At 41.5% G+C, this 27,287-nt stretch overlaps 1 protein-coding gene and 1 long non-coding RNA gene across 2 annotated transcripts in view; one reads left to right on the forward strand and one right to left on the reverse strand.

Annotated features, from left to right (window-relative positions):
- Positions 1–839: 839 nt before the first annotated feature.
- Positions 840–13,629, reverse strand: LOC123327688. The gene is made up of 2 exons (XR_006542347.2): positions 13,499–13,629; positions 840–967 (listed from the first exon to the last, which is right to left on the reverse strand). It is a non-coding gene; the product is annotated as an uncharacterized LOC123327688 (long non-coding RNA).
- Positions 13,630–13,793: 164 nt separating this feature from the next.
- ARHGAP18 (Rho GTPase activating protein 18) overlaps positions 13,794–27,287 on the forward strand; it is a 206,798-nt gene continuing 193,304 nt past the window's right edge. Inside the window, exon 1 of the mRNA XM_025294562.3 lies at positions 13,794–14,058. Within this exon, the coding sequence (XP_025150347.2) occupies positions 14,015–14,058 (44 nt within the window). The 5' untranslated portion in view covers positions 13,794–14,014. The remainder of the gene's footprint in view (positions 14,059–27,287) is intronic.

A 27,287-nucleotide genomic window follows, 5' to 3' on the forward strand; every position in this document is an offset into this window, starting at 1 on the left:
TAGATTTTACTGAGAAAACTATGGGCAATAAATAATGTGAAAAAGAAATGAACCAATATGAAGGATAGAATGAGAAGGTTCAACACATGTGTAACTGGTACACCATGAGAAGACATTAGCGAGAATAGAAGAGAGGCAAATTTTGCAAATGATATGAACATAGAAGAGGGCGTCCCAGGTGGCGCTAGTGGTAAAGAACCTGCCTTCCAATGCAAGAGCCACATAAGGTGTGGGTTCGATCCCTAGATCAGGAAGATCCCCTGGAGAAGGAAATGGAAACTTCACTATTCTTGGCTGGAGAATACCATGGACAGAAGATCCTGGTGTGCTACAGTCCATAGGGTCGCAAAGAGTTGGACATGACTGAAGCAACTGAGCACGCATGCATAAGCATAGCACTCTCCAGAATTTAATAAAGTTAGGAATCTAAGATTCAAAGTCAAAACAAGTAAGTCTGGAGGATAGCAAAGCTACATGCTTAACTACTGAATCTCAGAAATAAAAAGGAGATATTAAGCAATGAGGCACAAAAAAATACAGACTGTTAAGTAGCATTTGTTGCTGCTGTTCAGTCGCTGTTATGTCCGAGTCTTCGAGACCCCATGGACTGCAGCACGCCAGGTTTCCCCATACTTACCATCTCTGGGAGTTTGCGCAAATTCATGTCTATTGAGTTGGTGATACCATGCAAGCATTTCATCCTCTGTCATCCCCTTCTCCTCCTGCCCTCAGTCTCTCCTAGCAGTGGGGTCTTTTCCAGTGAGTTGGCTCTTCACATCAGGTGGCCAAAGTATTGGAGCTTCCAATGAATATTTAGGGTTGATTTCCTTTAGGATTGATTGGTTTGATCTCCTTGCTGTCCAAGGGACTTCCAAGAGTCTTCTCCATCACCACAGTTCAAAAGCATCAATTCTTCAGTGCTCAGCCTTCTTTATGGTCCAACTCTCACCATAAATAGCATCAATAGCTGCAAGAAGACAATGAAATAATGTAGTTATAATATTCATAAGAAAATAACTGAGAATCTAGATATTATATCCAGATAAGCTATCATTCAAATACAAGACCAATTTAAAGGGTTATTTGGATAATAATGAGTAAATTTAGTTAAATGTTGCTGAATGAACTATTAAGGGAAGTATCGCTATTTCAGGGAGAAGAGTAAATTGCAGAAAGGAAGGAGAGGCAAGAAGAAAAAAAACCATTTTACATATTGGTAAATCTTAAAAAAGTTGAATATAAAAAAGAATAAGAAATACGATGACCAATTCATAGCTATAAAACCAAGGTGATATGAAAATGCTGGGTAATATTAACATGTAAGATAGGTGGATTGTTATAGTTAGATCATTCTTCAGAAGGAGGAAAGAATAAGTTTTTAGAGTATTTTTAAAATTTACTTTAAATTCACACAAGAAGTTCATTCTACTTACTGACAAACACATGGAGTCAAACTGCCATCAAGGTGGCAGTTTCCATCCTGCCCCTCCTTTATAGTCCATCCTTTCCCATACTCCTAACCACCGGCAACCTCCGCTCTGTTCACTATCTCTGTAGTTTAGCCTCTTCCAGACTGCCATATAAATGGAATCACAGAGAACGTACCCTATTTCATATGTAACATATAAAACTGAGATTCATCCACATTGTTACATACATCACTATTCCAGTCTTTGATTCCTAAGTAGTAGTTTTGATAATTCCAACATCTGGTTGATTCAGGCTTGGCATCTGTTGATTAGCTTTTAAGTTGTGGTCATATTTTTCTGGTAATTTTTTGTAAATTCAAATGTACCATGGGCATTTTGAATATTATGTTGTGAGACTCTGGATCCTGTTAAAATCCCGTGGAGAATGTTGACTGATGTTAGCAATCAGTCAACATTCAGACTGAAAGTTCTGTCTTGCAATCTGTGGGCTGTGGTTCCATTGTCAGTTCAGTTTTCAAAGCTTTTTTATGCTGTGTGTGTCTGCCCTGCACATGCACCCTTTGTGTGCCAGTCTGGGAACTGGGTACTGTTTTATGTCATAATTCAGTTCCCCAAACCTCTGCTGTGCTTCTTCTAGTCTGTTCTGTACATGCACAGGTCAGGTGTAAGCCTGATTTGTGTCAGGTTACACATATAATTTAGGAGTCCTCTTCTCCAGATCCCTCAGTTCAGGGATTTTCTCCCATGTTCTCAGGTTAAGGTCCTCTTCTCTCAGTTCCTTTCACCAGAAAAGATGGTTCTACCAGGCTCTACCATGACAATCACATGTTCATTTTTTTGTCCTTCAGTCTACTCTTGGAATTAAACATATTTCCTAATATTGACCTCTGTTAAATTCAACATTAATATTTTAATTAATTAATTAAAGAAACAATATTTTCTTCAGGATTTTTTCATTAATATTTTCTCTCTCATTATGCACACACAAATTGCTATGGATTGAAATTGCACCCTCAAAATTCATATGTTTAAGCACCAACTCTCAATATGATGGTATTTGAAGATGAGGCCTTTGGAAGTAATTAGGTTTAGAGGAGGTCATGAGGGTGGAGCCCTCATGATGAGATTAGTGCCCTTTATAAAGAAGAGACACCAGAGAACTTGCTCCCTTTATGATGTGAGAATACAGTGAGAAGGGGGCTATCTGCAAACTAGGATGAGAGCCCTCACCAAGACCTGATCCCGTTGACAGCCTGGTCTCTGCTTCCAGCCTCCTGTTGGTTAGGCCGTTCTGTCTATGATATTTTGGTATGGCAGCTTGAGCTGACTAATGTACACATCCTGTTGGTTCTGTTTCTCTGGATACAGATGCCTTCCTTCTTCTCTATGTCTGAAACAATTTAAATTACATTGACATTCTCGGTACTAGGAAAATTTGAAAAAAGTCATCCACAAAACAACTTTTTATTTGAGGTTTCTCTGATTGCTTCCTGTGTTTCTTATGAGGTTGCTCATCTGTTTAGGTTTTATATCCCTTCTGGGGTCAATTATTTTTAAATTTCTGTAAAATCATCTATTTTACTCAGTTTTTCAAATTTGTTTGCATAGTACCGTAAAACATACATGCATGCGTGCCCAGTTGTGTCCGGCTCTTTGCAACACTACGGACTTGTAGCCCACCAGGCTCCTATATCCACAGAATTTTCCAGGCAACAATACTGGAGTGGGTTGCCATTTCCTCCTCCAGGGAATTTTCCTGATCCAGGGATCAAACCCGTGATATGTACTATATTGTAAAATATTGTCATATAATATCTTATGCTTTCTTTTCAATTGTGGTTATTCCTGTCATTACTCTTCAGTGATGTGTCACACTGTGATTTCAACTTGCATCTCTGCTCCTGCTCTTCATATCTCTGGTTTATCCCAGATGACATTTTCAAACTTTAATGATATTACTGTCCTTCCTCCAAGGCTATTGGTATTCTGTTTGCTGTTGTTTAATAATTTTTGCCTTTTCAATTAAGTTTTGTACCTCTGCTCCTACCCCATATATTTCTTTAGAAATTTCCTTTACTTCATTTTCCTCTCCCCATTTTTTCATGTATTTTCTTGTTTCTTGGCACATTAGCTACCAATGTGTTTATTAAAGGTGAATGATCATCTTTTTAGTAGCCTATATATCAATTTAATAAAACAAAGTAACTGAAACTGTGAGGGCTGACATTGATCCTCTATCCAAGCACTTAACATATTCAGAATAGTTAACACTATTTTATAGCTAATATTAATCAATGTTATTATTACCGAACATTCAACATATTCCTAAGTAAAAGGTATTTAAAACTGAGTAAACATTTTAATTATCTCAGAATAGAGTATCTTACTGTAGCAGAGACTGCTAACTTTCAGTATCTATTCTTCCTTGTTTTTGATAGTAAAAACCCCTTCTTGTTTGCGGCTACATTTCCCACTTTACCTTGCAGAAAGTTGTGACTACATGACCATGTTCCAATTGATGGGTCTCAGTGCAAGCACAACCTCAACACCATCTCCTTCAGAAGGAATTACCCTCTGCTTTCACTCTCTTCTCTGTGGGCTGGAACTGGGAGGTGCTGCCCAAGGCAAAACTAGCATAGAGTGTCTTTACCGAAAATTTAAAACATGGCTGCTGCAGGAAAATAAAGATGTCCTTGCTTTGCCACTGGATTTGATAAAAACAGTCACTTTGGACAGATGATTCACACCTTTGGACAAACTCATGGCCAAAACTGCTGTTTCTTCCTCTCGTCCCTAACCAATGCTACAGGAGAATTTGGGCTAAATTTTTGCCAGAGAGCTGTCTTCTACTGCAGGGCAAGATGACATCCCAAGTAATGGCCAACCGACAAGAAAGCAGAAACCTGAGCTCCTTCCCAAAAGACTTAATGAAGCAGAGCCCACCTCACAGGTGTAGCATGAGAAAGAAACTGATTTCTTTTTTGGGGTCTCATTGTTGTAGTAGCTAAGTCTATATTTTAACTATACTTTGATTTCTATCCTACACAAAGCATTGATATCGACTAAATAAATTCATCTCTTTATTCAACTCCCAAACTCATTCAGGGCAGATATCTTCGACATGAGATGAAATTCAGTTTTTAAGTCAGAATGTCACAGAAGTGGATCTTGTTGACGCATACTGAAGCACAAAACTTCTGTTATATATGAGTCTTTCTTATTTTTTCTATTTTACTAAAATCTCTGAAATGGGCATCTTTCAGCTTACTAGTATATTTGCTTTTTTCCCTCAATATATTTCTGAGTAGAATATTCTTCCTCTCAAGGGGGATTTTTTTTTTTTAATCCTAGTGATTCACGGAAGATTTTGTCAGTCAACCTCAAGCAAAATTTCAAGGAACTAAAATAAGTTCATTTTTAGAAAACAGTGACTCTACAGATATCCAATGTTTCAACTGCCACTAAGGCAATTTTCCTTCTTTGTGTAAATGATGAGAATAACAGAAATAACTCCCTTCATGCCAAATAAACTTGGGCATACCTAGGGCTTGTCAGACCAAGTGAGCCTTTCAGTGCAGGATGCAATATTTATGTAATGTAGTACCACATTTTGATAAATGTTTATTAAATACATAACATGTGCCAAAGTCTATGTCATGCATAAATATAAAGATTTTCCTTACCTTTGAAACCCTTGCATATCATCTGCTAGTGGAAGAGACAAATGAGTAAAGAGATAATTTTAATATAAAGTAGTGATTTTGACAAAAGCACAGTGCCAGTCAGTTATCAATGTATTGATTCTCAACTCCAAATCCATGGTTCTTTTTTAAATTTTATTTTATTTAACTTTACAATATTGTATTGGTTTTGCCATATATCAAAATGAATCTGCCACAGGTATACATGTGTTCCCCATCCTGAACCCTCCTCCCTCCTCCCTCCCCATACCATCCCTCTGGGTCGTCCCAGTGCACCAGCCCCAAGCATCCAGTATCGTGCATCAAACCTGGACTGGAGACTCGTTTCATATATGATATTATACATATTTCAATGCCATTCTCCCAAATCATCCCACCCTCTCCCTCTCCCACAGAGTCCAAAAGACTGTTCTATACATCAGTGTCTCTTTTGCTGTCTCGTACACAGGGTTATTGTTACCATCTTTCTAAATTCCATATATATATGCGTTAGCATACCGTATTGGTGTTTTTCTTTCTGGCTTACTTCACTCTGTATAATAGGCTCCAGTTTCATCCACCTCATTAGAACTGATTCAAATGTATTCTTTTTAATGGCTGAGTAATACTCCATTGTGTATTAGTACCACAGCTTTCTTATCCATTCATCTGCTGATGGACATCTAGGTTGCTTCCATGTCCTGGCTATTATAAACAGTGCTGCGATGAGCATTGGGGTACATGTGTCTCTTTCCCTTCTGGTTTCCTCAGTGTGTATGCCCAGCAGTGGGATTGCTGGATCATAAGGCAGTTCTATTTCCAGTTTTTTAATGAATCTCCACACTGTTCTCCATAGTGGCTGTACTAGTTTGCATTCCCACCAACAGTGTAAGAGGGTTCCCTTTTCTCCACACCCTCTCCAGCATTTATTACTTGTAGACTTTTGGATCACAGCCATTCTGACTGGCATGAAATGGTACCTCATAGTGGGTTTGATTTGCATTTCTCTGATAATGAGTGATGTTGAGCATCTTTTCATGTGTTTGTTAGCCATCTGGATGTCTTCTTTGGAGAAATGTCTATTTAGTTCTTTGGCCCATTTTTTGATTGGGTCATTTATTTTTCTGGAATTGAGCTGTAGGAGTTGCTTGTATATTTTTGAGATTAGTTGTTTGTCTGTTGCTTCATTTGCTATTATTTTCTCCCATTCTGAAGGCTGTCTTTTCACCTTACTTATAGTTTCCTTTGTTGTGCAGAAGCTTTTAAGTTTAATTAGGTCCCACTTGCTTATTTTGTTTTTATTTCCAATATTCTGGGAGGTGGGTCATAGAGGATCCTGCTGTGATGTATGTTGGAGAGTGTTTTGCCTATGTTCTCCTCTAGGAGTTTTATAGTTTCTGGTCTTATGTTTAGATCTTTAATCCATTTTGAGTTTATTTTTGTGTATGGTGTTAGAAAGTGCTCTAGTTTCATTATTTTACAAGTGGTTGACCAGTTTTCCCAGCACCACTTGTTCAAATCCATTGTTCTTTGCCTGCTTGTGATACTGAAATATTTCTTTCCAGATAGCATATTAAAGTTGGTCAATAGAGGGCGCTGGAGGGACACTGCAGGAGGTGGGGCTGCCTCTTCCTGGTTCCTGTGTGCCTTCTTTCTCTTGCAATGTTGTGCCTTCTGTGTGTGGCACAATGTGTGCCTTCTGTGTGCCTTCTTTCTCCTGCAATGTTGGGCTAACATGCAGGACATCCAGTGGAGCTCACCTTCACTGACTTTCAGCAGCACTCCTGTAGAAGTCTTTTCAGCCCCAATAGCATTTCCAGCAGTAACTGCAGCAGTACCTCCCAAAGCAGTTTGTAGGTGAGTTCTGGAGTCATCCTAGCTGAGTTTACTGGCATCTCATCATCTCCAGGCAGCAACTTCTGGAGTGTTCTATAGTCTCTCCAGCTACCTACACATCTGCAAATTCACTGGCACATCCTCACAGCTGGATTCAGCTGGGTTCTGTGGGTGCCCAGAGAGTTCAATACCTCTTGCTGATGACTTCCTGGCAATTTTCTGGTAAGTCCAGCCAGTATCCAACTAGCTGCGCAGCCAGTTCAACAGCAGCTTCCCCAGGTAGCCTCCCAGCAGGTACCCCAGCAGGCAGTGTCCTACCAGCTAGCCTCAGCCTACTAGCATCACTGCAGAAGCCTTCTAGCTCAGGAGTCCCAGCCCCCACTGTTCATGACCTCGGCTTGCTGAGGATGGACCAGTGATGGCCTAGGCACTCAGGAAGCCTCTCCATTATCCACCGGGCAGCAACTGCCTCACAGAGAAATGAGTCACAGTCTTGGGAAGAGTCTCCTTCCTCGGATACTTCTTCAGCCTCGGGGTATTCTTTAGAGCTCTTTTGATCCCTTTTCACTAGTTTTCTCTGAAAACAGTGAATAATTCTTTATATTAAGCTTTCCCTGTACAAATTACTCTGGGGTTTCCATCTCCTTGCTGGGTACTAACTTATAAACACTATTGTTATATCTTACCCATAATTATTGATTCTAAATTAACAATGATACATAACAGTTCTTGCTGATACTGAATAAATTCCATCTTTCCTGGAGAACTATCTGGCAGTCTGTTTGTTTCAGGTCAACACATGTCACCTAAAAATGAATGTTGAGGAAATCATGTATCAAGCAAGAGAAAATTATTTTCCCTGTCAAGAATTGAAGTACATTATAAATTTAACTCAAAAGTTTGATAATCCACTGTCTGTGGGGCTTAAGTTTGAGGAAAATGGAGTGTTAAACAGCCAATGCTCAACTTTGTCGCCTGACACTGGACTCTGAAGTTATAGAATAGAACTTCTGTGTGGAAACACACAGGCCCACAGTATGTTTAATTCTAAGTTAATTCTTTTTAAAATTATTAAAAATTAGAAAAATATGAATCATAGAATAGCATATTACATCTTCCAAGAGCAAGTTCTCATGGAATTGAGGAGGGCATTACCCTTATTATTTTATAAGGAGTTTATTGTTGTTTAGTCGCTAAGTCGTGTCTCTTTTGTGACCACATGGACTGTAGCCTGTCAGGCTCCTCTGTCCATGGGATTTCCCTGGCAAGAATACTGGAGTGGCTTACCATTTCCATATCCAGGGGATCTTCCCGACCCCAACCCAGGGATCAAACCCGCATCTCCTGCATTGGCAGGTGGATTCTTTACCATTAAGACACTGGGGAAGCCTGAGCTACCTGGGTAAGGAGTTACTAACACAGAAGTTTGAGGTCACACATTGTAGAATTCAGCTCAGTAACATGACAAATCTCCACATGGACTCTACAACAAGAAACATACAGTGAAACACAAAGATGAAACCAATTTCTGCCTTTAAGGACTTTATCATTCAGTAAGGAAGAGACTTTTGTATATGACATGGGCATCCCTGGTGGCTCAGACAGTAAAGGATCCACCTGCAATGCAGGAGACCTGGGTTTGATCCCTAGGTTGGGAAGATCCCCTGGAGGAGGGCATAGCAATCCACTCCAGTATTCTTCCCTGGAGAATCCCATGGGGTAGCAAAGAGTCGGACACAACTGAGCGGCTAACCACAGCACAAGTATATGGCAAACAGAACTAAGGAGAAAGTGCAGGAGGAAGGCAGAGTGGACTGCGGGACAGCAAAGGATATGGTCAGAGCAAGCAGTCCAGCTCAGCCAGAATATAAAATGCATGGCTGAGTGTGACAGAAAGTACTCAAATGCTATGCTAAGACACTGAGTTAATTCTTAATCATTTTAACATTTTGAATAAGAAATTGAAACAAGCTTATTTCAGGAGGCTTTTGACCACAAGGAAACCCAATTTAAAGTGACTTTAGGGACTTCTCTGGTGTCCAGCAGTTAAGACATGGTACTTCCACTGCAGGAGGAAGGATTCGATTCCTGGTCGGGGAGCTAAGATCTCACATGCCACATGTGGCAAAAAAAAAATACTGTAGAAAAAAACTAAAAATAATTCTTTTAAATAATTAAAAACAATAAAGTGACTTTAAACATACTTCACTAGCTCACATTCCAATAGGTGAGGTAAAGGTAGGCATTGGGTAAATAGGTCAGTTCAATGATACCCACTAAAGATCCACGTTTTCCATCTCCAGTCTTCACTTTGTACAGTGTTGCCTTCTTTACAACCTGAGCTTCTCCAGGTGGAATCTTTCTGCTTCCTTTTAGGCTCCTCTATCTTAGCAAGGCTCAGGGTTCTGAAAGAGTGGTTGCAGTCTCCACTGGTGAAGCTCTGATGAACTCTGATACTTGACAACATGGACTTCAAACCTGGTTCCACGTATAGTTCCATTTCTTGAGCTCTCAAAGCCTTGGTTTCATCATCAGAGATGATAATATTCTATCCATATCCACGATCAATTATTGTTTGTGCCTGTTTTCTTTTGTTCCTCAGCAAACATATTATTATACACTGTAAGTTCAAAATATAAAATTGTGGTAAGTACTATTAAAAGATGCTTCGTGTGACAATGCAATGCAATCTTTGTAAAGAATTTAGCTGTGCCTGGAAGAGCATAAAGTGCCAAAGGAACGATGGCTATGATTTTGTCACCAAAACAAATTCTTGGCTCAGGTGTTTTGGATACCCTGGGTAACCTTTGAGAACCAGCTTTACTGAAATTAATGAATAGCAAAAATTTGTAGGAGATAAATATGGATGATGGTATAAGGACTCTTTGCTATGAAATAAAATGAGTGGGTCCAGAGGGCCCATGGTAAGAGAATAATTGCTTCCTCTTCTGTTTCTATTTGGGATCAAGAAGCAGGGATTTGTTGTTGTTCAGTTGCTCAGTCGTGTCCGATTCTTTGCAACCCCTTGGACTGCAGCACACCAGGCTCCCCTGTCCTTCATCATCTCCTGGAGTTTGCTCAAACTCATGTCCACTGAGTCAATGATGCCATCCAACCATCTCATCCTCTGTTGCCGCCTTCTCCTCCTGCCCTCAATCTTTCCTAGCATCAGGGTATTTTCCAGTGAGTTGACTCTTTGCATCAGGTGGCCAAAGCAGGGATTAAATATACAACACTACCCTGATTATTTGTATCTATCAGGTCTGCACAAAAAGTTCTGTGTCTTCCCTCCCAGTTATGAAATATTTGATTTGGTTACACTGAAATTTTAAGAGCTCTTTCAAATCCTGAAAGATGATGCTGTGAAAGTGCTGCATTCAATATGCCAGCAAATTTGGACAACTCAGCAGTGGCCATAGGACTGGAAAAGGTCAGTTTTCACTCCAATCCCAAAGAAAGGCAATGCCAAAGAATGCTCAAACTATCGCACAACTGCACTCATCTCACATGCTAGTAAAGTAATGCTCAAAATTCTCCAAGCCAGGCTTCAGCAATACATGAACCGTGAACTTCCTGATGTTCAAGGGGTTTTAGAAAAGGCAGAGGAACCAGAGATCAAATTGCCAACATCTGCTGGATCACGGAAAAAGCAAGAGAGTTCCAGAAAAGCATCTATTTCTGCTTTATTGACTATGCCAAAGCCTTTGACTGTGTGGATCACAATAAACTGTGGAAAATTCTGAAAGAGATGGGAATACCAGAACACCTGATCTGCCTCTGGAGAAACCTGTATGCAGGTCAGGAAGCAACAGTTCAAACTGGACATGGAACAACAGACTGGTTCCAAATAGGAAAAGGAGTACGTCAAGGCTGTATATTGTCACCCTGCTTATTTAACTTATATGCAGAGTACATCATGAGAAACGCTGGACTGGAAGAAGCACAAGCTCCAATCAAGATTGCCAGGAGAAATCTCAATAACCTCAGATATGCAGATGACACCACCCTTATGGCAGAAAGTGAAGAGGAACTCAAAAGCCTCTTGATGAAAGTGAAAGTGGAGAGTGAAAAAGTTGGCTTAAAGCTCAACATTCAGAAAACGAAGATCATGGCATCTGGTCCCATCACTTCATGGGAAATAGATGGGGAAACAGTGGAAACAGCATCACACTATTTTTTTGGGCTCCAAAATCACTGCAGATGGTGACTGCAGCCATGAAATTAAAAGCCGCTTACTCCTTGGAAGGAAAGTTATGACCAACCTAGATAGCATATTCAAAAGCAGAGACATTACTTTGCCAACAAAGGTCCAGCTAGTCAAGGCTATGGTTTTTCCTGTGAGAGTTGGACTGTGAAGAAGGCTGAACGCCAAAGAATTGATGGTTTTGAACTGTGGTGTTGGAGAAGACTCTTGAGAGTCCCTTGGACTGCAAGGAGATCCAACCAGTCCATTCTGAAGGAGATCAGCCCTGGGATTTCTTTGGAAGGAACGATGCTAAAGCTGAAACTCCAGTACTTTGGCCACCTCATGCGAAGAGTTGACTCACTGGAAAAGACTCTGATGCTGGGAGGGATTGGGAGCAGGAGGAGAAGGGGACAACAGAGGATGAGATGGCTGGATGGCATCACTGACTCGATGGATGTGAATCTGAGTGAACTCCGGGAGTTGGTGATGGACAGGGAGGCCTGGCGTGCTGCGATTCATGGGGTCGCAAGGAGTCGGACACGACTGAGCGACTGAACTGAACTGAACTAGAATCACTTCTAGAAAATGTCCCTAAATTAACTCCACCAATTTTCTAATTTGTCACCACAATTAGGACTCCCACCTGTGCCTTAATCTAAACTGAAAACAAGTGAAGACCAGTAATTGTGGAGATGTTTACAATTGTATAGATGGAAACAGCCAGTGTTGTCCTTAATCTTAAGGAATTCACAGCTGGTGGTAGGTAGGGCCTGATTTAGTTAAAGACAATCCAGAAAGTGTGAGATAAAAATATGCTTTGGAGAGGTGGGAGTGGGGGAAGTCGAGGGTGGGGCATGAGAGGGCTGAGTGGGGAGTCAGGGGGTTGGAGGGGTGAAGGAGTTGGAGGTTTGGGGTGAGGGGGTTGAAGGGGTGAGGGGTTAGGACTCTAGAGTCCAACAGCACTTGAGTCTTAAAGGGAGTGTGGAAAGTAGTCAGAGAATGGAGGACTAGGGAAAAAGAGGAAGAGAAGGAGAGAGAGAGATGGAGAAGAAGAGAGACAGATATGGTGGGAGAGGGGGGGCGGGAGGAGGGGGGAGAATTTTCCTGACCTAAAGGACTGGATCAATAGGTCAAGTCTGCACCAAGGATTCAAGAAACATCTGACTCCCAGCTCAGCCCTATGTCCTGTCCAGACTCCCACAGGCCCAGCTTTCAGGTTTTAGCTCCACTTCAGCCATGAAATCCTCTTGGATTCACCCTCCACTGGCTAGTCTGCTAGCCAGAACTGATTGGCTAGTAATTTTTCAAAATTAAATAATGGTGTGATCTGCAAACATGGAGAGTCAATGTCCCTGATATCAATAGTAGCAGAGAGAATATGCTCTGGATTTGACTCCTCTTGGCCTGAAAGAGAGGAAAATAGAACACCCAGCAACACAAAAGGAAAATCCTAGTTAAAAGCCAATTTGCTTATGCATTTGGACACTTACGATAAAAATTAGTGTCATTGGGCTAAAAATGCAAAGCTGAGGTTGAGTTAGAATAAAAGTCACACCAAATTCAAGAACTTCAGCCTTCCTGAAAGTGCCATTTACAGAACTACCAAACCCACAGTTCATTGTCACACACATGCATTTATGAGCGTTTGCCATTCACCAAGCCCAGGTAAAAGGATTCACGAATAAGCAACATTCCCTGCTTTCACTGAGCTTGCCATCTGAAAGACTGAAATTTCAAAATGTTATCATAATACGTGTTAACATTTAAATTTAAAAACTGCACATTTATAAAACGCTTGTTTTTAAAGTAATTATCTGTAGGCAGATTTCACTTGTGTAGAGATCAATTAATTCATAGCACAGCTGTCTAGATTTTCAAACATAGGCAATTCCACACCTAATCCTTGAGATAATCAGTGATTTGCTAGGATTAAAACCCCTTCCATTCCTAGACCACGTACTTGACCCCAGAGGCAACCTAATGGTGCAGGAAGAGCCTGAAAGACTAAACATCACTGATAGCATCCAAACATCTCCATCAACCTACCAATCAAAACTATGTGCTAAGTGCAGTGCCATGTGTTCATCTGTCCACCCCAACCCCCTCCCTCCTTCCTCCCATACCCCCAACCTACCTCCCTTCCCCCCACCCCCCTCTCTGGATTTGGCTCATTTTGGTAAAGAACATCTTAGGGGACCCTCCACTCCCTCCCACCCACCCCATTCCCTCCCTCTCTCCCTCCCACCCTCTATTTGGCTTATCTTGGCAAAGAGCATCTTAGGAGGCCTCCCTCTCTTCCTCCCGTCTTTCTTTCTTTCTTTCAAAGGAGGATGGGGAGGAGTTCACCTCCCTATTCGAGAAATTACCTCCACTAAATCTCACTCTTGGCCCACCTCTTGGTTCTCAGATCAGGCAAAAAGTCACCGCGTGCAAGACCCTCGTCGGAGCCGAGCACGCTCCATAGCTGGGGCCGCTCCGCCCTCGCAGCCGGCTTTGGCTCACACGGAGCTCGGAGAGGCGAGGGGCTCGTGCGGCAGCTGATCCTGGTTCCTGGAAAGCTGACCTTCCCTGCCCAGTAACGTGCGGCTGCCGGAGCCTCAGCTGCAGCCGCTCTGCCGGCCCCGCAGCGCAGTCTCGTGCTCCTGGTCCTCGCGCCCGCGCTTCAGCCCGAGGCTCGTAGCAGCTGCCGGGTGATCCAGCGGAAATGACAAGCCGCGGTTCCCGGTGACAGGAGAGTGCGAGCCGCTGCTCTTCCGAGCAGAGAGAGGAGGTGTGTCGGGGAAGCAGCGCCCTGACAAGGTTCTCGCCGCGGCGGCTCAAGCTCGTCGCTGTCTCTTCACTTCTTGTCACCCGGGCGTTCACGCGCTCTTGACCTGGGAAAGATGGTTATAATAGTAACAAAGCTGGTGCACTGCTTTCGTCTCAGGTAAGGAGAGCGGCTTTGCGTGCTTTTCTCTGCTCTGTGCATGTGGTAACTCCGAAACCCACACTGGGAAAGGTCTTTTACCTGCTAAAGTTTGTTTTTTAACGAAGACTGAGAAAAAAGAGTTTTTGTGTGATTTTAAAAATCCTTTTGGGTTGAGGTTAAAAGTAAGCTTTAGTGTTCTTTCTTGATCTCTGTTTTTCTTGACCCTGTCCCTGACCTGCTTGGCAAAATTTCAGCCTCTGTTTGCAAGATGAGGTTAAGGTACTTTTTTTTTTTGGTTTCCTTTTTAAAGATTTCTGGGATATTCTAGGAGAGCTACTTTCCATATAGGCAAACGGATATTTTAATTGGTAGTCTTTTCAGGATGTTTATGATTTCAATTACAGCTGAGAGGATAATTAATAATATTAAAGTTGAACATCAGTTTTGAGCAGCATTGAACTTAAGTTGCCCGGAGGACATGTGCATCCTGTATGCAGTTACCTGGTTATTTGTGAAAACAAAACCAAGTTGTGGGGGTTACCCTTGAGAAATAGGAGCCCACAGATTTAAAGAAAAACAAAAAATTAGCACTCCTTCTGTCCTTTAGGTGTTGATCAAGAGAGTGTCTCCACAGCATTGTCAGTTCAAAACTAAAGAAACACTGCCAAAGTGTAGTTTTGTGGTTGCAAATTAACATTGTTGATGAAAACTGTGGAGTCAACATCTTTAGCGGACTCTTCATATAAAGAAAAAAATAGAGGTTTTCAAATATAAACCAAGAGCATTCAAATAACTGTATTTGACTATGCTACTAAACAAAAACCAACATGGAATATTAACTACAGTTTCAGTTACTATTAATTTGGTTGGAGGTTTTGCAAGAAAGCATCACTTTTCCAAGTAAATCCCAAATTAATAAGTGAGTAGTAGGTCTACAAGTATTGCTTAACACTTAGCAATTATAATCAAATGGGATAGAAAAATGTTTCCTTTATAGTCTAATATTAGATTTCTTTGTTTCCTGCTTAATCTTATCCTTTTCAATAATCCTTATTGATAATGGTTCATTTAAAATGGTAACTATGTGCTGTTTCTCTGAGATAGCCTTTGATGTCTTTTTCTTATCAAAACTAAAACCTCAATTTACAAATCTTGCAGTGATAAAGAGGAAAAGACAAGTAAATGCTTGATATTGAGTAGTATGTGCTTGACTGAAAAAAAAAAGTTAGTCTCTGGATAGATTGTTGCTTATGAAGTCTTTTTTAATATAGTTCAGTGTTTGTGATGCATTCTCTTGTGGACCCATTGAACTATGAACAAGTAAACAGACTCTAGGCAGAAAGAGTGAGGATTCTTGCTTGTGCAGAGCTAAAATGTTGGGCTCAGTCATGTCTAACTCTTTGCTGCCCCATGGACTCCCACCAGACTCCTTTGTCCATGGAATTTTCCGAGCAAGCATGCTGGAGTGGGTTGCCACTTCCTACTCCAGGTATTCCTGAGCCAGGGATCAAACCCTCATCTCTTATGTCTCCTGCTTTGAAAGTGGATTCATTCCCCAAACTCCACCTGGGAAGCCCTAAATGTTTGTTTCTATCTTATTCTGGAGGGATTGGAAGCCAGCTCCATTCACTCAAAAGACTTGGTTCTACAGAAGGAACAGAGTTCTTTAAAGTCTCATTATTAGTCTGGGAGCTGAGAGAAAGCCATTCCTTCCTCCTGTTTTGGTGTAAATATCCCAACTCCATGCATTTTTAGCACCCCAAGTTGTGAGCTCTCAGCTGACCTGTACCAAGACAGAAGCCACCTGAGAACACTAATCTCTAATCTTTAGCTATTCATGTCAGCTGAGTTTGCAGATCCCCAGCCCAGGAGACCCTCAGTGGAATTAACTTAAGCATCATGTTTATAGCTCCCAAGGACCTATGGTTTTACTGAGGAAAAACTGTCTCTAAGGCCTGCCTCTGTTCTTGGTCTCTATCAGTGGAATAGTTTCTGGGAGGTTCCCCCAACTCCCCATTATCAGCAATGATCATTCTGGTTCTAGTTAGGTATTGCTGTTGCTGTTGCTGCTAAGTCATTTCGGTTGCGTCCGACTCTGTGCAACCCCATAGATGGAAGCCCACCATGCTCCCCCGTCCTTGGGATTCTCCAGGCAAGAACACTGGAGTGGGTTGCCATTTCCTTCTCCAATGCATGAAAGTGAAAAGTGAAAGTGAAGTCACTCAGTCGTGTCCGACTCTTCGCGACCCCATGGACTGCAGCCTACCAGGCTCCTCCGTCCATGGGATTTTCCAGGCAAGAGTACTGGAGTGGGGTGCCATTGCCTTCTCCAAGTTAGGTATTAAGTTTGTTCTAATGCTAAGAACTCCAATTAGCAGTTGCCTAGAATGATACCGTAACAATTGATTAATCTGAAGAAGAAAATAGGAAAAACAAAGTCATTCCATCATTTGGGTTTTGAGAGACAGTTCTGTTTCTTTCTCTGCTGCTTTCTTCTCTTGTGCAGTCAGGTGCAAAGTGAGGATGGTGCTGTGGCCTCTGTTGCTGTCCTGTCCCAGCCTTGCTGGTATCTCTTCCATATGAGATAGAAAAAAGAAAATGTAATTTTTGGACTGACTTACAGTGGTTGAAGTCAGTGCTTGAAATATAAATTTCATTTGCCCTTTTAACATTGAATAGTACTAGAACTTCAGTCCCAGTGTGTATGTTTTCCTTGTCTTTTCCTTTATTGAGGAAGAACTTATATCTGCCCCTTTATTTCTACCATGAATTTTGAGGTAGATTCAGCCTGGTGGGCTGCCATCTATGGGGTCGCACAGAGTCAGACACAACTGAAGTGACGCAGCAGCAGCAACTAGTGTTTGGGGCTTCCCAGGTAGCTCAGTGGTAAAGAATCTGCCTGCTAAGCAGGAGACTTGGGTTCAATTCCTGCATCAGGAAGACCCCCCAGAGAAGGAAATGGCCCCGCTCCAGTATTCTTGCCTGGGAAATCCAATGGACAGAAGAGCCTGGTGGGCTATAGTCCATAGGGTTGCAAAATGTCAGACACAACTCCATTGACTAAATAGCAGTAGCAACTACTGTTTAGGATTCAAACAAGGCTCAGCTGTCGTTACTGTTTCCCAAGTGGCTCAGTAGTAAAGAATGCTGCCAATGCAGGAGCCACAGGAGATGGGAGTTTGACCCTGGGTCAGGAAGATGCACTGGAGGAGGAAATGATAACCCACTCCAGTATTCTTGCCTGCGGAAGTCCCTTGGACAGAGCACTCTGGCAGGCTACAGTCGGTGGAGTCTCAGAGTCAAACGCGACTGAGCATGCACACAGCTGTTGTTTTGTTCATTCTTAAAACCTAGATCAGTATATGCTGCTACTGCTAAGTCGCTTCAGTCGTGTCCAACTCTGTGCGACCCCAGAGATGCCAGCCCACCAGGCTCCCCCATCCCTGGGATTCTCCAGGCGAGAACACTGGAGTGGGTTGCCATTTCCTTCTCTAATGCATTAAAGTGAAAAGTGAAAGTGAAGTCACTCAGTCATGTCTGTCTCCTAGCGACCCCATGGACCGCAGCCTACCAGGCTCCTCCATCCATGGGGTTTGCCAGGCAAGAGTACTAGAGTGGCTTGCCATTGCCTTCTCCAGATCAGTATATACCCCCAAGTATTTTTTTTATAGAGGGACTGCATGTATTTTAATAATATGGAACATTTTCATCTATCCCTCATCAGATTTTTTTTGTAGCAGTCTGAAAAGAGCTAATCAACTATCTTGTACAGCCTGAAAGATGTTCATCCTTGTCCCTGGTTGCTTTTGATTTAATAAATGAATTTTCCTTTAATTAGGCTGACTCTTAGCTTTGGTTTTAACAACTTAAGGAAAGGAACATTGTACCTATACAGAACTAGAAATATTAAAACATTAACTGCAGTCTGGGCAAGAAGCCAGCAATATCAAACTAGTTCTAGGGTTGATATACTTGTGTCCAAAAAACCCAGGGAGTCTGTCATCTTCAAGGGCATAGTTAGTTTTTAGCCCAGCCAGCAATTTTCACCTTGTCATTTCTAGAAATTCAACCTGGGAATATAGATACATCCTAAGGCTTTAGGATAGTATTGTTTCTCTGTAACATTCTTTTCTGTGGAATAGTTCAGCAACGTGGGTTGGGGAAGGGGGGAGTAGGGAATGGGGAAGTGGAGGTCATGCTGATGTCTTTTGGAAGGTTCAAGCCTAGTTGGCATCTGAATATCTGTGTTTCTTGGAACAAATCATCCATTTTTCATTCCCCCCTCCTACATCTTTTTTTTTTTTTTAACTATTTTAAAAATGTACTTGTTTTTGGCTGTGCTGGGTCTTTCTTGTGTGCAGGCTTTGTCTAGTTGTGGTGCATGGTCTTCTTATCGCAGTGGCTTCTCTTGCTGTGGCTTTAGGGCGTGTGGGCTTCAGTAGTTGTGGTGTGAAGCTTAGTTGCTCTGCATGTGGAATCTTCCCGGACCAGGGACTGAACTGGTGTCCCTTGCATTGCAAAGCAGATTCTTAACCATTGGACCACCAGGGAAACCCAACTCCTCCTACATTTTTAAAGTTGCGTATATTATTATGTTTGAATATCTTGCTTATATCAATTTTAAAAGAGTTGTAAGCCATTGCAGAGTTAACCTGATGAATCTCTTAGAAACCTTCAATTCTAAAAAGTCACCTGGTAAAAGCATTCAAAAAAAAAGTCCAAACTAAATGCCCATTCTCTGCTTCTACTACCATTTATCACACAAATGGGCAGTGATGATGGCAGGGCATGCTGAGAAGAAAATGCACAATCCTAATCACTTCCTCAAGCTCATCATAAACTTATTAAAAATATTAGTACTTGTTTGCATTGTATTTTTACACTGAGTGTTTTCATGTAGGTTCAGTTCCATTCAGTCCCTCAGTCGTGTCCGACTCTTTGCGAGCCCATGAATAGAAGCATGCCAGGCCTCCTTGTCCATCACCAACTCCCGGAGTTCACTCAGACTCATGTCCATTGAGCCGGTGATGCCATCCAGCCATCTCATCCTCTGTTGTCCCCTTTTTCTCCTGCCCCCAATCCCTCCCAGCATCAGAGTCTTTTCCAATGAGTCAACTCTTCACATGAGGTGGCCAAAGTACTGGAGTCTCAGTTTCAGCATCATTCCTTCCAAAGAAGACCCAGGGCTGATCTCGTTTAGAATGGACTGGTTGGATCTCCTTGCAGTCCAAGGGACTCTCAAGAGTCTTCTCCAACACCACGGTTCAAAAGCATCAATTCTTCGGTGCTCAGCTTTCTTCACAGTCCAACTCTCACATCCATACGTGACCACTGGAAAAACCATAGCCTTGACTAGACAGACCTTTGTTGGCAAAGTAATGTCTCTGCTTTTCAATATGCTATCTAGTTGGTCATAACTTTTCCTTCCAAGGAGTAAGCGTCTTTTAATTTCATGGCTGCAGTCACCATCTGCAATGATTTTGGAGCCCCCAAAAATAAAGTCTGACACTGTTTCCCCATCTATTTCCCATGAAGTGATGGGACCAGATACCATGATCTTCATTTTCTGAATGTTGAGCTTTAAGCCAACTTTTTCACTCTCCTCTTTCACTTTCATCAAGAGGCTTTTTAGTTCCTCTTCACTTTCTGCCATAAGGATAGTGTCATCTGCATATCTGAGGTTATTGATATTTCTCCCGGCAATCTTGATTCCAGCTTGTGCTTCTTCCAGCCCAGCGTTTCTCATGATGTACTCTGCATGTAAGTTAAATAAGCAGGGTGACAATATACAGCCTTGACATACTCCTTTTCCTATTTGGAACCAATACGCCAGCAAATTTGGAAAACTCAGCAGTGGCCACAGGACTGGAAAAGATCAGTTTTCATTCCAATCCCAAAGAAAGGCAATGCCAAAGAATGCTCAAACTACTGCACAATTGCACTCATCTCACACGCTAGTAAAGTAATGCTCGAAATTCTCCAAGCCAGGCTTCAGCAATACGTGAACCGTGAACTTCCAGATATTCAAGCTGGTTTTAGAAAAGGCAGAGGAACCAGAAATCAAATTGCCAACATCTGCTGGATCATGGAAAAAGCAAGAGAGTTCCAGAAAAACATCTATTTCTGCTTTATTGACTATGCCAAAGCCTTTGACTGTGTGGATCACAATGAACTGTGGAAAATTCTGAAAGAGATGAGAATACCAGGCCACCTGACCTGCCTCTTGAGAAACCTGTATGCAGGTCAGGAAGCAACAGTTAGAACTGGACATGGAACAACAGACTGGTTCCAAAGAGGAAAAGGAGTACGTCAAGGCTGTATATTGTTATGTAGGTTACTGTATTAAATAAACATTTGAGGCCTACACTTGCCTATCTTTCCCCAAATGCCTGAAATTCAACATAGACCCAAGAGACTGAGGTTTATCTTTGTTTTCCAAGCTTGCTTCTCTGCCTGTCACTCCTGACACTATCTGTTTGGTAGGAAAAGGGAGAATCTCTTTGAGCTCTTTCTTCTCCATCTGATAGGAAATAATGTCTACACAAGTTTGGAAAAGCCTCTCAGATCTTTCCCTCCCATCCATTCTGCTGGTTACTATTTTGGTTCAGTCAGCTCCTTCCATCTTTCACAGGCTCTGTTGAGCATTCTGTAGTACTCCGCTCTTTGGTCTTCTGTTTGTGCTACCAGAGTGATCTATTTGGGCTTTCAAAAAATTTAGGTGCCTTGCCATGATGGTTTCCAGATGACATGGTACAATGCCACACATCCAGATCATCTGTGAATTTCTCAGATGAACAAAGTACATCTCAATTTGCCTTCATTTTCTAAATTTATCTCCTTCCTTTTCTTGCTGTTTTACCCCATGATCTACCTGTGTTGATCTTTTGTTTCTTTAATATATTAATCTTGCGCCTGTATCTCCTGTGTCTTCTACTGTAATATCTTTCTCCATCTTCTCCAAATGGTGTATTTTATTCATTCCTGGAGATCCAGACCTAATTTGTCTGTTTCTTAGCTTCTCCTGAAACAACCTGATTAATATTAAAGCAGTTGCTTCCCTGGTGGGCTATAGTCCATGGGGTTGCAAAGAGTCAGACACGACTGAGTGACTAACATTTTCAATTTTTCTTTTTTTCTGTAGTCACTAAAATCATCAGTAGTTTTTCACTTCATGTTGATACTTAATATTGATTGTGTGCCTTTTGCTTGCCAGATACTGCGTTTAGTTCCTGAAGATACAGGAATGAAAATATGCGGACTTACTCTCTCCATGAATGTCTAGTGGCAAGACACCTCCGAAGTGAGAGACTCCACAGGGTCAAAGCAGGATGCTGTTTGGGGTCCTCATTACTATTGTTATTACAGAATTTGGTCCTTTCTTTAGACTCGGCTTCTTTCTTCAGCCCTGTGGGTCCACTTAGGCAACTAGTCTACTTAATCTTTAAACCGTGGGCCTAGGTCTGTGAATTAAAGGGCCAGAGAGTGTGACTTATTGGAATAGAACCATCATGATTGGAACAAAAATATAGTATCAGATCTAACTGGCATTTTTTACTTTTTAAGGTTGCTCAACCAATAGTCCTAACAGATCTCTTTTCTCATTCCCTGCATATATTGTTTTTATTTTATTTGTTTTAGATAGACTTCCTTTTAGAGTACTGTTAGGTTCATAGCAAAATTGAGATGATGATACAACCATTTATTACATACCTAGCCTTCCGCATTATCAACATCTTCCACCAGAATGATAACATTTGTTACAACTGATGAACCTACAGTGATACCTCATAATCACCCAGAGTTCATACTTTACAACAAAGTTCACTCTTGGTGTTATACTTTCGATGGGTTTGGATAAATGTATGATAACACACAGGCTTCCCAGGTGGCTCGGTGGTAAAGAATCTGCCTGTCAATTCAGGAGACATGGTTTGATTCCTGAGTCGAGAAGCTCCCCTGGAGAAGGAAATGACAACCCAATGAGGTATTCTTGCCTGGAGAATCCCGCGGACAGAGGAGCCTGGTGGGCCGCAATCCGTGGGCTCACAGAGTTGGACGTGACTTAGCGGCTGAGCACACACAGCACATGATGACATGTATCTGTCATCGATATCATACGAGTATTTTCACCGCCCTAAAAGCACTCTGTGCTCTGCTTATTCATCCGTTTCTTCCCTTCCCTACCCCCAACCCCTGGGAACCACTGATGTTTTTATTGTTTGCAGAGTTTTGCCTTTTGCAGAATGTCATAGAGTTGGAATAACACAGTATGTAGTCTATTCAGATTGGCTTCATTTAGTAACATGCATTTATTTTCCCATTGTCTTTTCATGACCTACTAGCTCATTCTTTTTAGTGATGAATAATATTCCATTGTCTGTGGCTATACCACAGTGCATTCTTTCTAATTATTTTTGTTTTTTTCTTCTGTTGAACTTGGGTCTTTAGGGGGTCAAGGCTTTGGTTGGTTCCAGACACATTTATAGTATGCACCTAATTAATGGTTGTTGTGTGAATAAGTCATAGGTGAATATATGAGACACGTAATTTTTCTTTTTCTTGTAGTCTGTCCTTCACCTGGAAGCAGCTTCCAGACTGGATATGTTTGTGCTAGTGGGAGAGTGTGCATTTTATTTTGCTTTTTCTCTTTTTCACTTCTTAAACCCAATGGTCAGTAAAGTACAGCTCTTGAGCCAAATCTGCCCTGATACTCATTTTCATAAATAAAGTTTTAATGGTACACAACCATGCCCATTCATTTGTGTAATGTGACTGGCAGACTTGAGTGATTGAGAGAGAGACCATATGACCATTTGTGCTAAATATTTACTTAGCCTTTACAGCAAAAGATTTCTGACCCCTGCTCTAAGTGGGGAAGAAGCTAGAGTCTGAGATCAGCGTGGCAGAAGTGATTGCTTGAGGGGACTTTTCCAAAGTATCAGCTGTTAGATCCTTCAGTTCAGTTCAGTCGCTCAGTCATGTCCGACTCTTTGCGACCCCAGGGACTGCAGCATGCCAGGCTTCCCTGTCCATCACCAACTCCCAGAGTTTACTCAAATTCATGTCCATCGAGTCGGTGATGCCATCCAACCATCTCATCCTCTGTCATCCCATTCTCCTCCTGCCCTCAATCTTTTCCAGCATCAGGGTCTTTTAAAATGAGTCAGCTCTTCACATCAGGTGACCAAAGTATTGGAGTTTCAGCTTCAACATCAGTCCTTCCAATGAATATTCAGGACTGGTTGGATCTGCTTGCAGTCCAAGGGATTCTCAAGAGTCTTCTCCAACACCACAGTTCAAAGGCATCAATTCTTCGGCACTCCGTTTTCTTTATAGTCCAACTCTCACATCCATACAGGACCACTGGAAAAACCATAGCCTTGACTACAGGGAACTTTGTTGGCAAAGTAACATCTCTGCTTTTTAATATATTGTCTAGGGTGGTCATAACTTTTCTCCCAAGGAGTAAGCATCTTTTAATTTCATGGCTGCAATCACCATCTGCAGTGATTGTGGAGCCCCCCCAAAATAAAGTCTGCCACTATTTCCACTGTTTCTCCATCTATTTGCCATGACGTGATGGGACCATGTTAGATACTTATATGGAATAATATGTTTCTGAGATTTATTTTGATTAGTGTTGCAGGTAGAAACTATAAAAACAGATCTGGTGAAAGATCTGATTGCTTTGTTTTACTAATCACAAGACAGATGCTTTTGACCCAAGCCAATTTTAAAACTTTAACATGAATCAGAATCACCTGGAGGGCTTGTTCAAATGCAGAGTGTTTTCCCTCCCCTGAGTGAACTCCTAATTCAGTAGCCTTGGGTGATGCTCCAGAAGCTGTATTGAGACAGGTTCCCGGATGCTGCTGATGCTGTTGATCTGGGGACCACACTTTCAGAACCATTAGTTCAGAGCTGTGATTCTGAGCCTCAGTTGCATCTCAGGACCATCTAGGGAGTTAAATTTTTTTTTTTTTTAATAAAACATACTTGGCCTCACCCCAAACTTACAAATCAATCCCCAGAGTTTGTCTGTATTTTAAAAAGAGTAATTCTGAAGAATAATCATCTTGCTTTTAGAACTGTCATGTGGGCTTTGCTGGCTAAGGTGTACATGAGCTGTTTTGATGACAAACATTGTTTACAGTAAGTTCTAAAAAATTACATCCAGGTATCATTCCTTTCTTAGTTTTAAGTAAAACTAAACTGGAATACTGTATGTATATTACATTTGTCAGTGGACTGCAGAAAAATTATAGTCTAAAAAGTGCACTCAATTCAGCAGAGTTCCTTTTTTCTTACTAACTTTGGGAAGTATTTGTAAATTTTGTTTTTTCACTGTGTAAAATTAGTTGCAATTCTATACTTAATAATTTCCCTTAAAATGAGTGAGGGTAACCAACAAGGACCCACTATGTAGCACAGGGAACTGTTCTCAATATTTTATAATAACCTATAAGGGAAAATCAGAGATACCAAAGAAAATCAGAGATACCAAAGGAACATTTCATGCAAAGATGAGCTCGATAAAGGACAGAAATGGTGTGGACCTAACAGAAGCAGAAGATATTAAGAAGAGATGGCAAGAATACACAGAAGAACTGTACAAAAAAGATCTTCACGACCCAGATAATCATGATGGTGTGATCACTGACCTAGAGCCAGACATACTGGAATGTGAAGTCAAGTAGGCCTTAGAAAGCCTCACTACGAGCAAAGCTAGTGGAGGCGATGGAATTCCAGTTGAGCTATTCCAAATCCTGAAAGATGATGCTGTGAAAGTGCTGCACTCAATATGCCAGCAAATTTGGACAACTCAGCAGTGGCCACAGGACTGGAAAAGGTCAGTTTTTATTCCAATCCCAAAGAAAGGCAATGCCAAAGAATGCTCAAACTACCGCACAACTGCACTCATCTCACACGCTAGTAAAGTAATGCTCAAAATTCTCCAAGCCAGGCTTCAGCAATATGTGAACCGTGAACTTCCTGATGTTCAAGCTGGTTTTAGAAAAGGCAGAGGAACCAGAGATCAAATTGCCAACATCCGCTGGATCATGGAAAAAGCAAGAGAGTTCCAGAAAAGCATCTATTTCTGCTTTATTGACTATGCCAAAGCCTTTGACTGTGTGGATCACAATAAACTGTGGAAAATTCTGAAAGAGATGGGAATACCAGAACACCTGATCTGCCTCTGGAGAAACCTGTATGCAGGTCAGGAAGCAACAGTTCGAACTGGACATGGAACCACAGACTGGTTCCAAATAGGAAAAGGAGTACGTCAAGGCTGTATATTGTCACCCTGTTTATTTAACTTATATGCAGAGTACATCATGAGAAACACTGGACTGGAAGAAACACAAACTGAAATCAAGATTGCCAGGAGAAATCTCAATAACCTCAGATATGCAGATGACACCACCCTTATGGCAGAAAGTGAAGAGGAACTAAAAAGCCTCTTGATGAAAGTGAAAGTGGAGAGGGAAAAAGTTGGCTTAAAGCTCAACATTCACAAAACGAAGATCATGGCATCCGGTCCAACCACTTCATGGGAAATAGATGGGGAAACAGTGTAAGACTTTATTTTTCTGGGCTCCAAGATCACTACAGATGGTGACTGCAGCCATGAAATTAAAAGATGCTTACTCCTTGGAAGGAAAGTTATGACCAACCTAGAGAGCATATTGAAAAGCAGAGACATTACTTTGCCAACAAAGGTTCATCTAGTCAAGGCTATGGTTTTTCTGTGGTCATGTATGGATGTGAGAGTTGGACTGTGAAGAAGGCTGAGCGCTGAAGAATTGATGCTTTTGAACTGTGGTGTTGGAGAAGACTCTTGAGAGTCCCTTGGACTGCAAGGAGATCCAAACAGTCCATTCTGAAGGAGATCAGCCCTGGGATTTCTTTGGAAGGAATGATGCTAAAGCTGAAACTCCAGTACTTTGGCCACCTCATGCGAAGAGTTGACTCATTGGAAAAGACTCTCATGCTGGGAGGGATTGGGGGCAGGAGGAGAAGGGGACGACAGAGGATGAGATAGCTGGATGGCATCACTGACTCAATGGACATGAGCCTGAGTGAACTCCGGGAGTTGGTGATGGACAGGGAGGCCTGGCGTGCTGCGATTCATGGGGTTGCAAAGAGTCGGACATGACTGAGCGACTGATCTGATAAGGGAAAAGAGTCTGAAAGAGTATATCTGTATAGCTACTACCTGTCTGTCTATCTGAATCACTTTGCTGTACACCTGAAAGTAACACAACATTGTAAATTAGCTATACTTCAATACTGGGTTGGGGAGTCATGAACAGCTCACATTCTGCCATCCTTCCATGGTTTCACTGTAGCAGGTTTAAATGTTCAAGTGCTTTCTAAAAATGGCTAGAAATAGCCCAAGAGGTCTTCTTTCCGGCTTTTCCTCCTCTCTCTTCGGAGAGAAAGCATCCCTTACCATCTGGGTAAGTATTTTTTTAAACAAAATAAAATCCTGTTGCTCTGTACATGCTTTTGTTTAGAGATTTTGTTTCCCCTCTACTGCCATTTCCACATACTATATCGCTGTATTCATTTTAATTTTGTTGATTGCTATTTGTAATGTTCTGAAGCTGAGTATTATGTCAGAATACAAATAAGGCAAAACAACCATGAAATAGTAAATGTCTAAGAAACAATTATTTGGCACTTTGGCTGCTAATGTAGTTTACCTCAACCATCGGGAGCCACACAAAGAACTCCTAAGCCCTGTATTTAGGAAGAGTGAGCATTGCAGTCATGTTTTTGGTCTGCAGTTAAAAAAAAAAATTTTCTTTGACCTTAAAAGGGTAGGAATAAATACAAAGATTTGAGTTTATGGATCCCCAAATCCATACAAGAAAATAGCCATCAACTTCAACTACATAATTTTGCATATGGAATCATGATGATTACTAACATGAAGTGTCAGAATATGAGTTTGACAAATAGCTTTATAAAAATCATGTACTAACGTATGGAAGAACTAATTTGTTAAAGGAATTTGAATTTGAAGTCAGCTGTCTTGAGTGAAAATTCTCACGTTTTTTTTTTTTTTTTTTTTTTTTTTTGCATTTCATTAGGAGATGGATGCAGAGAAGGCAATGGCACCCCACTCCAGTACTCTTGCCTGGAAAACCCCATGGATGGAGGAGCCTGGTAGGCTGCAGTCCCTGGGGTCGCTAAGTCGGACACGACTGAGCAACTTCACTTTCACTTTTCACTTTCACGCA

Source organism: Bubalus bubalis, chromosome 10 (genome assembly GCF_019923935.1).
Source record: "Bubalus bubalis isolate 160015118507 breed Murrah chromosome 10, NDDB_SH_1, whole genome shotgun sequence".
In the NCBI taxonomy this organism is placed as follows: Eukaryota; Metazoa; Chordata; class Mammalia; order Artiodactyla; family Bovidae; genus Bubalus; species Bubalus bubalis.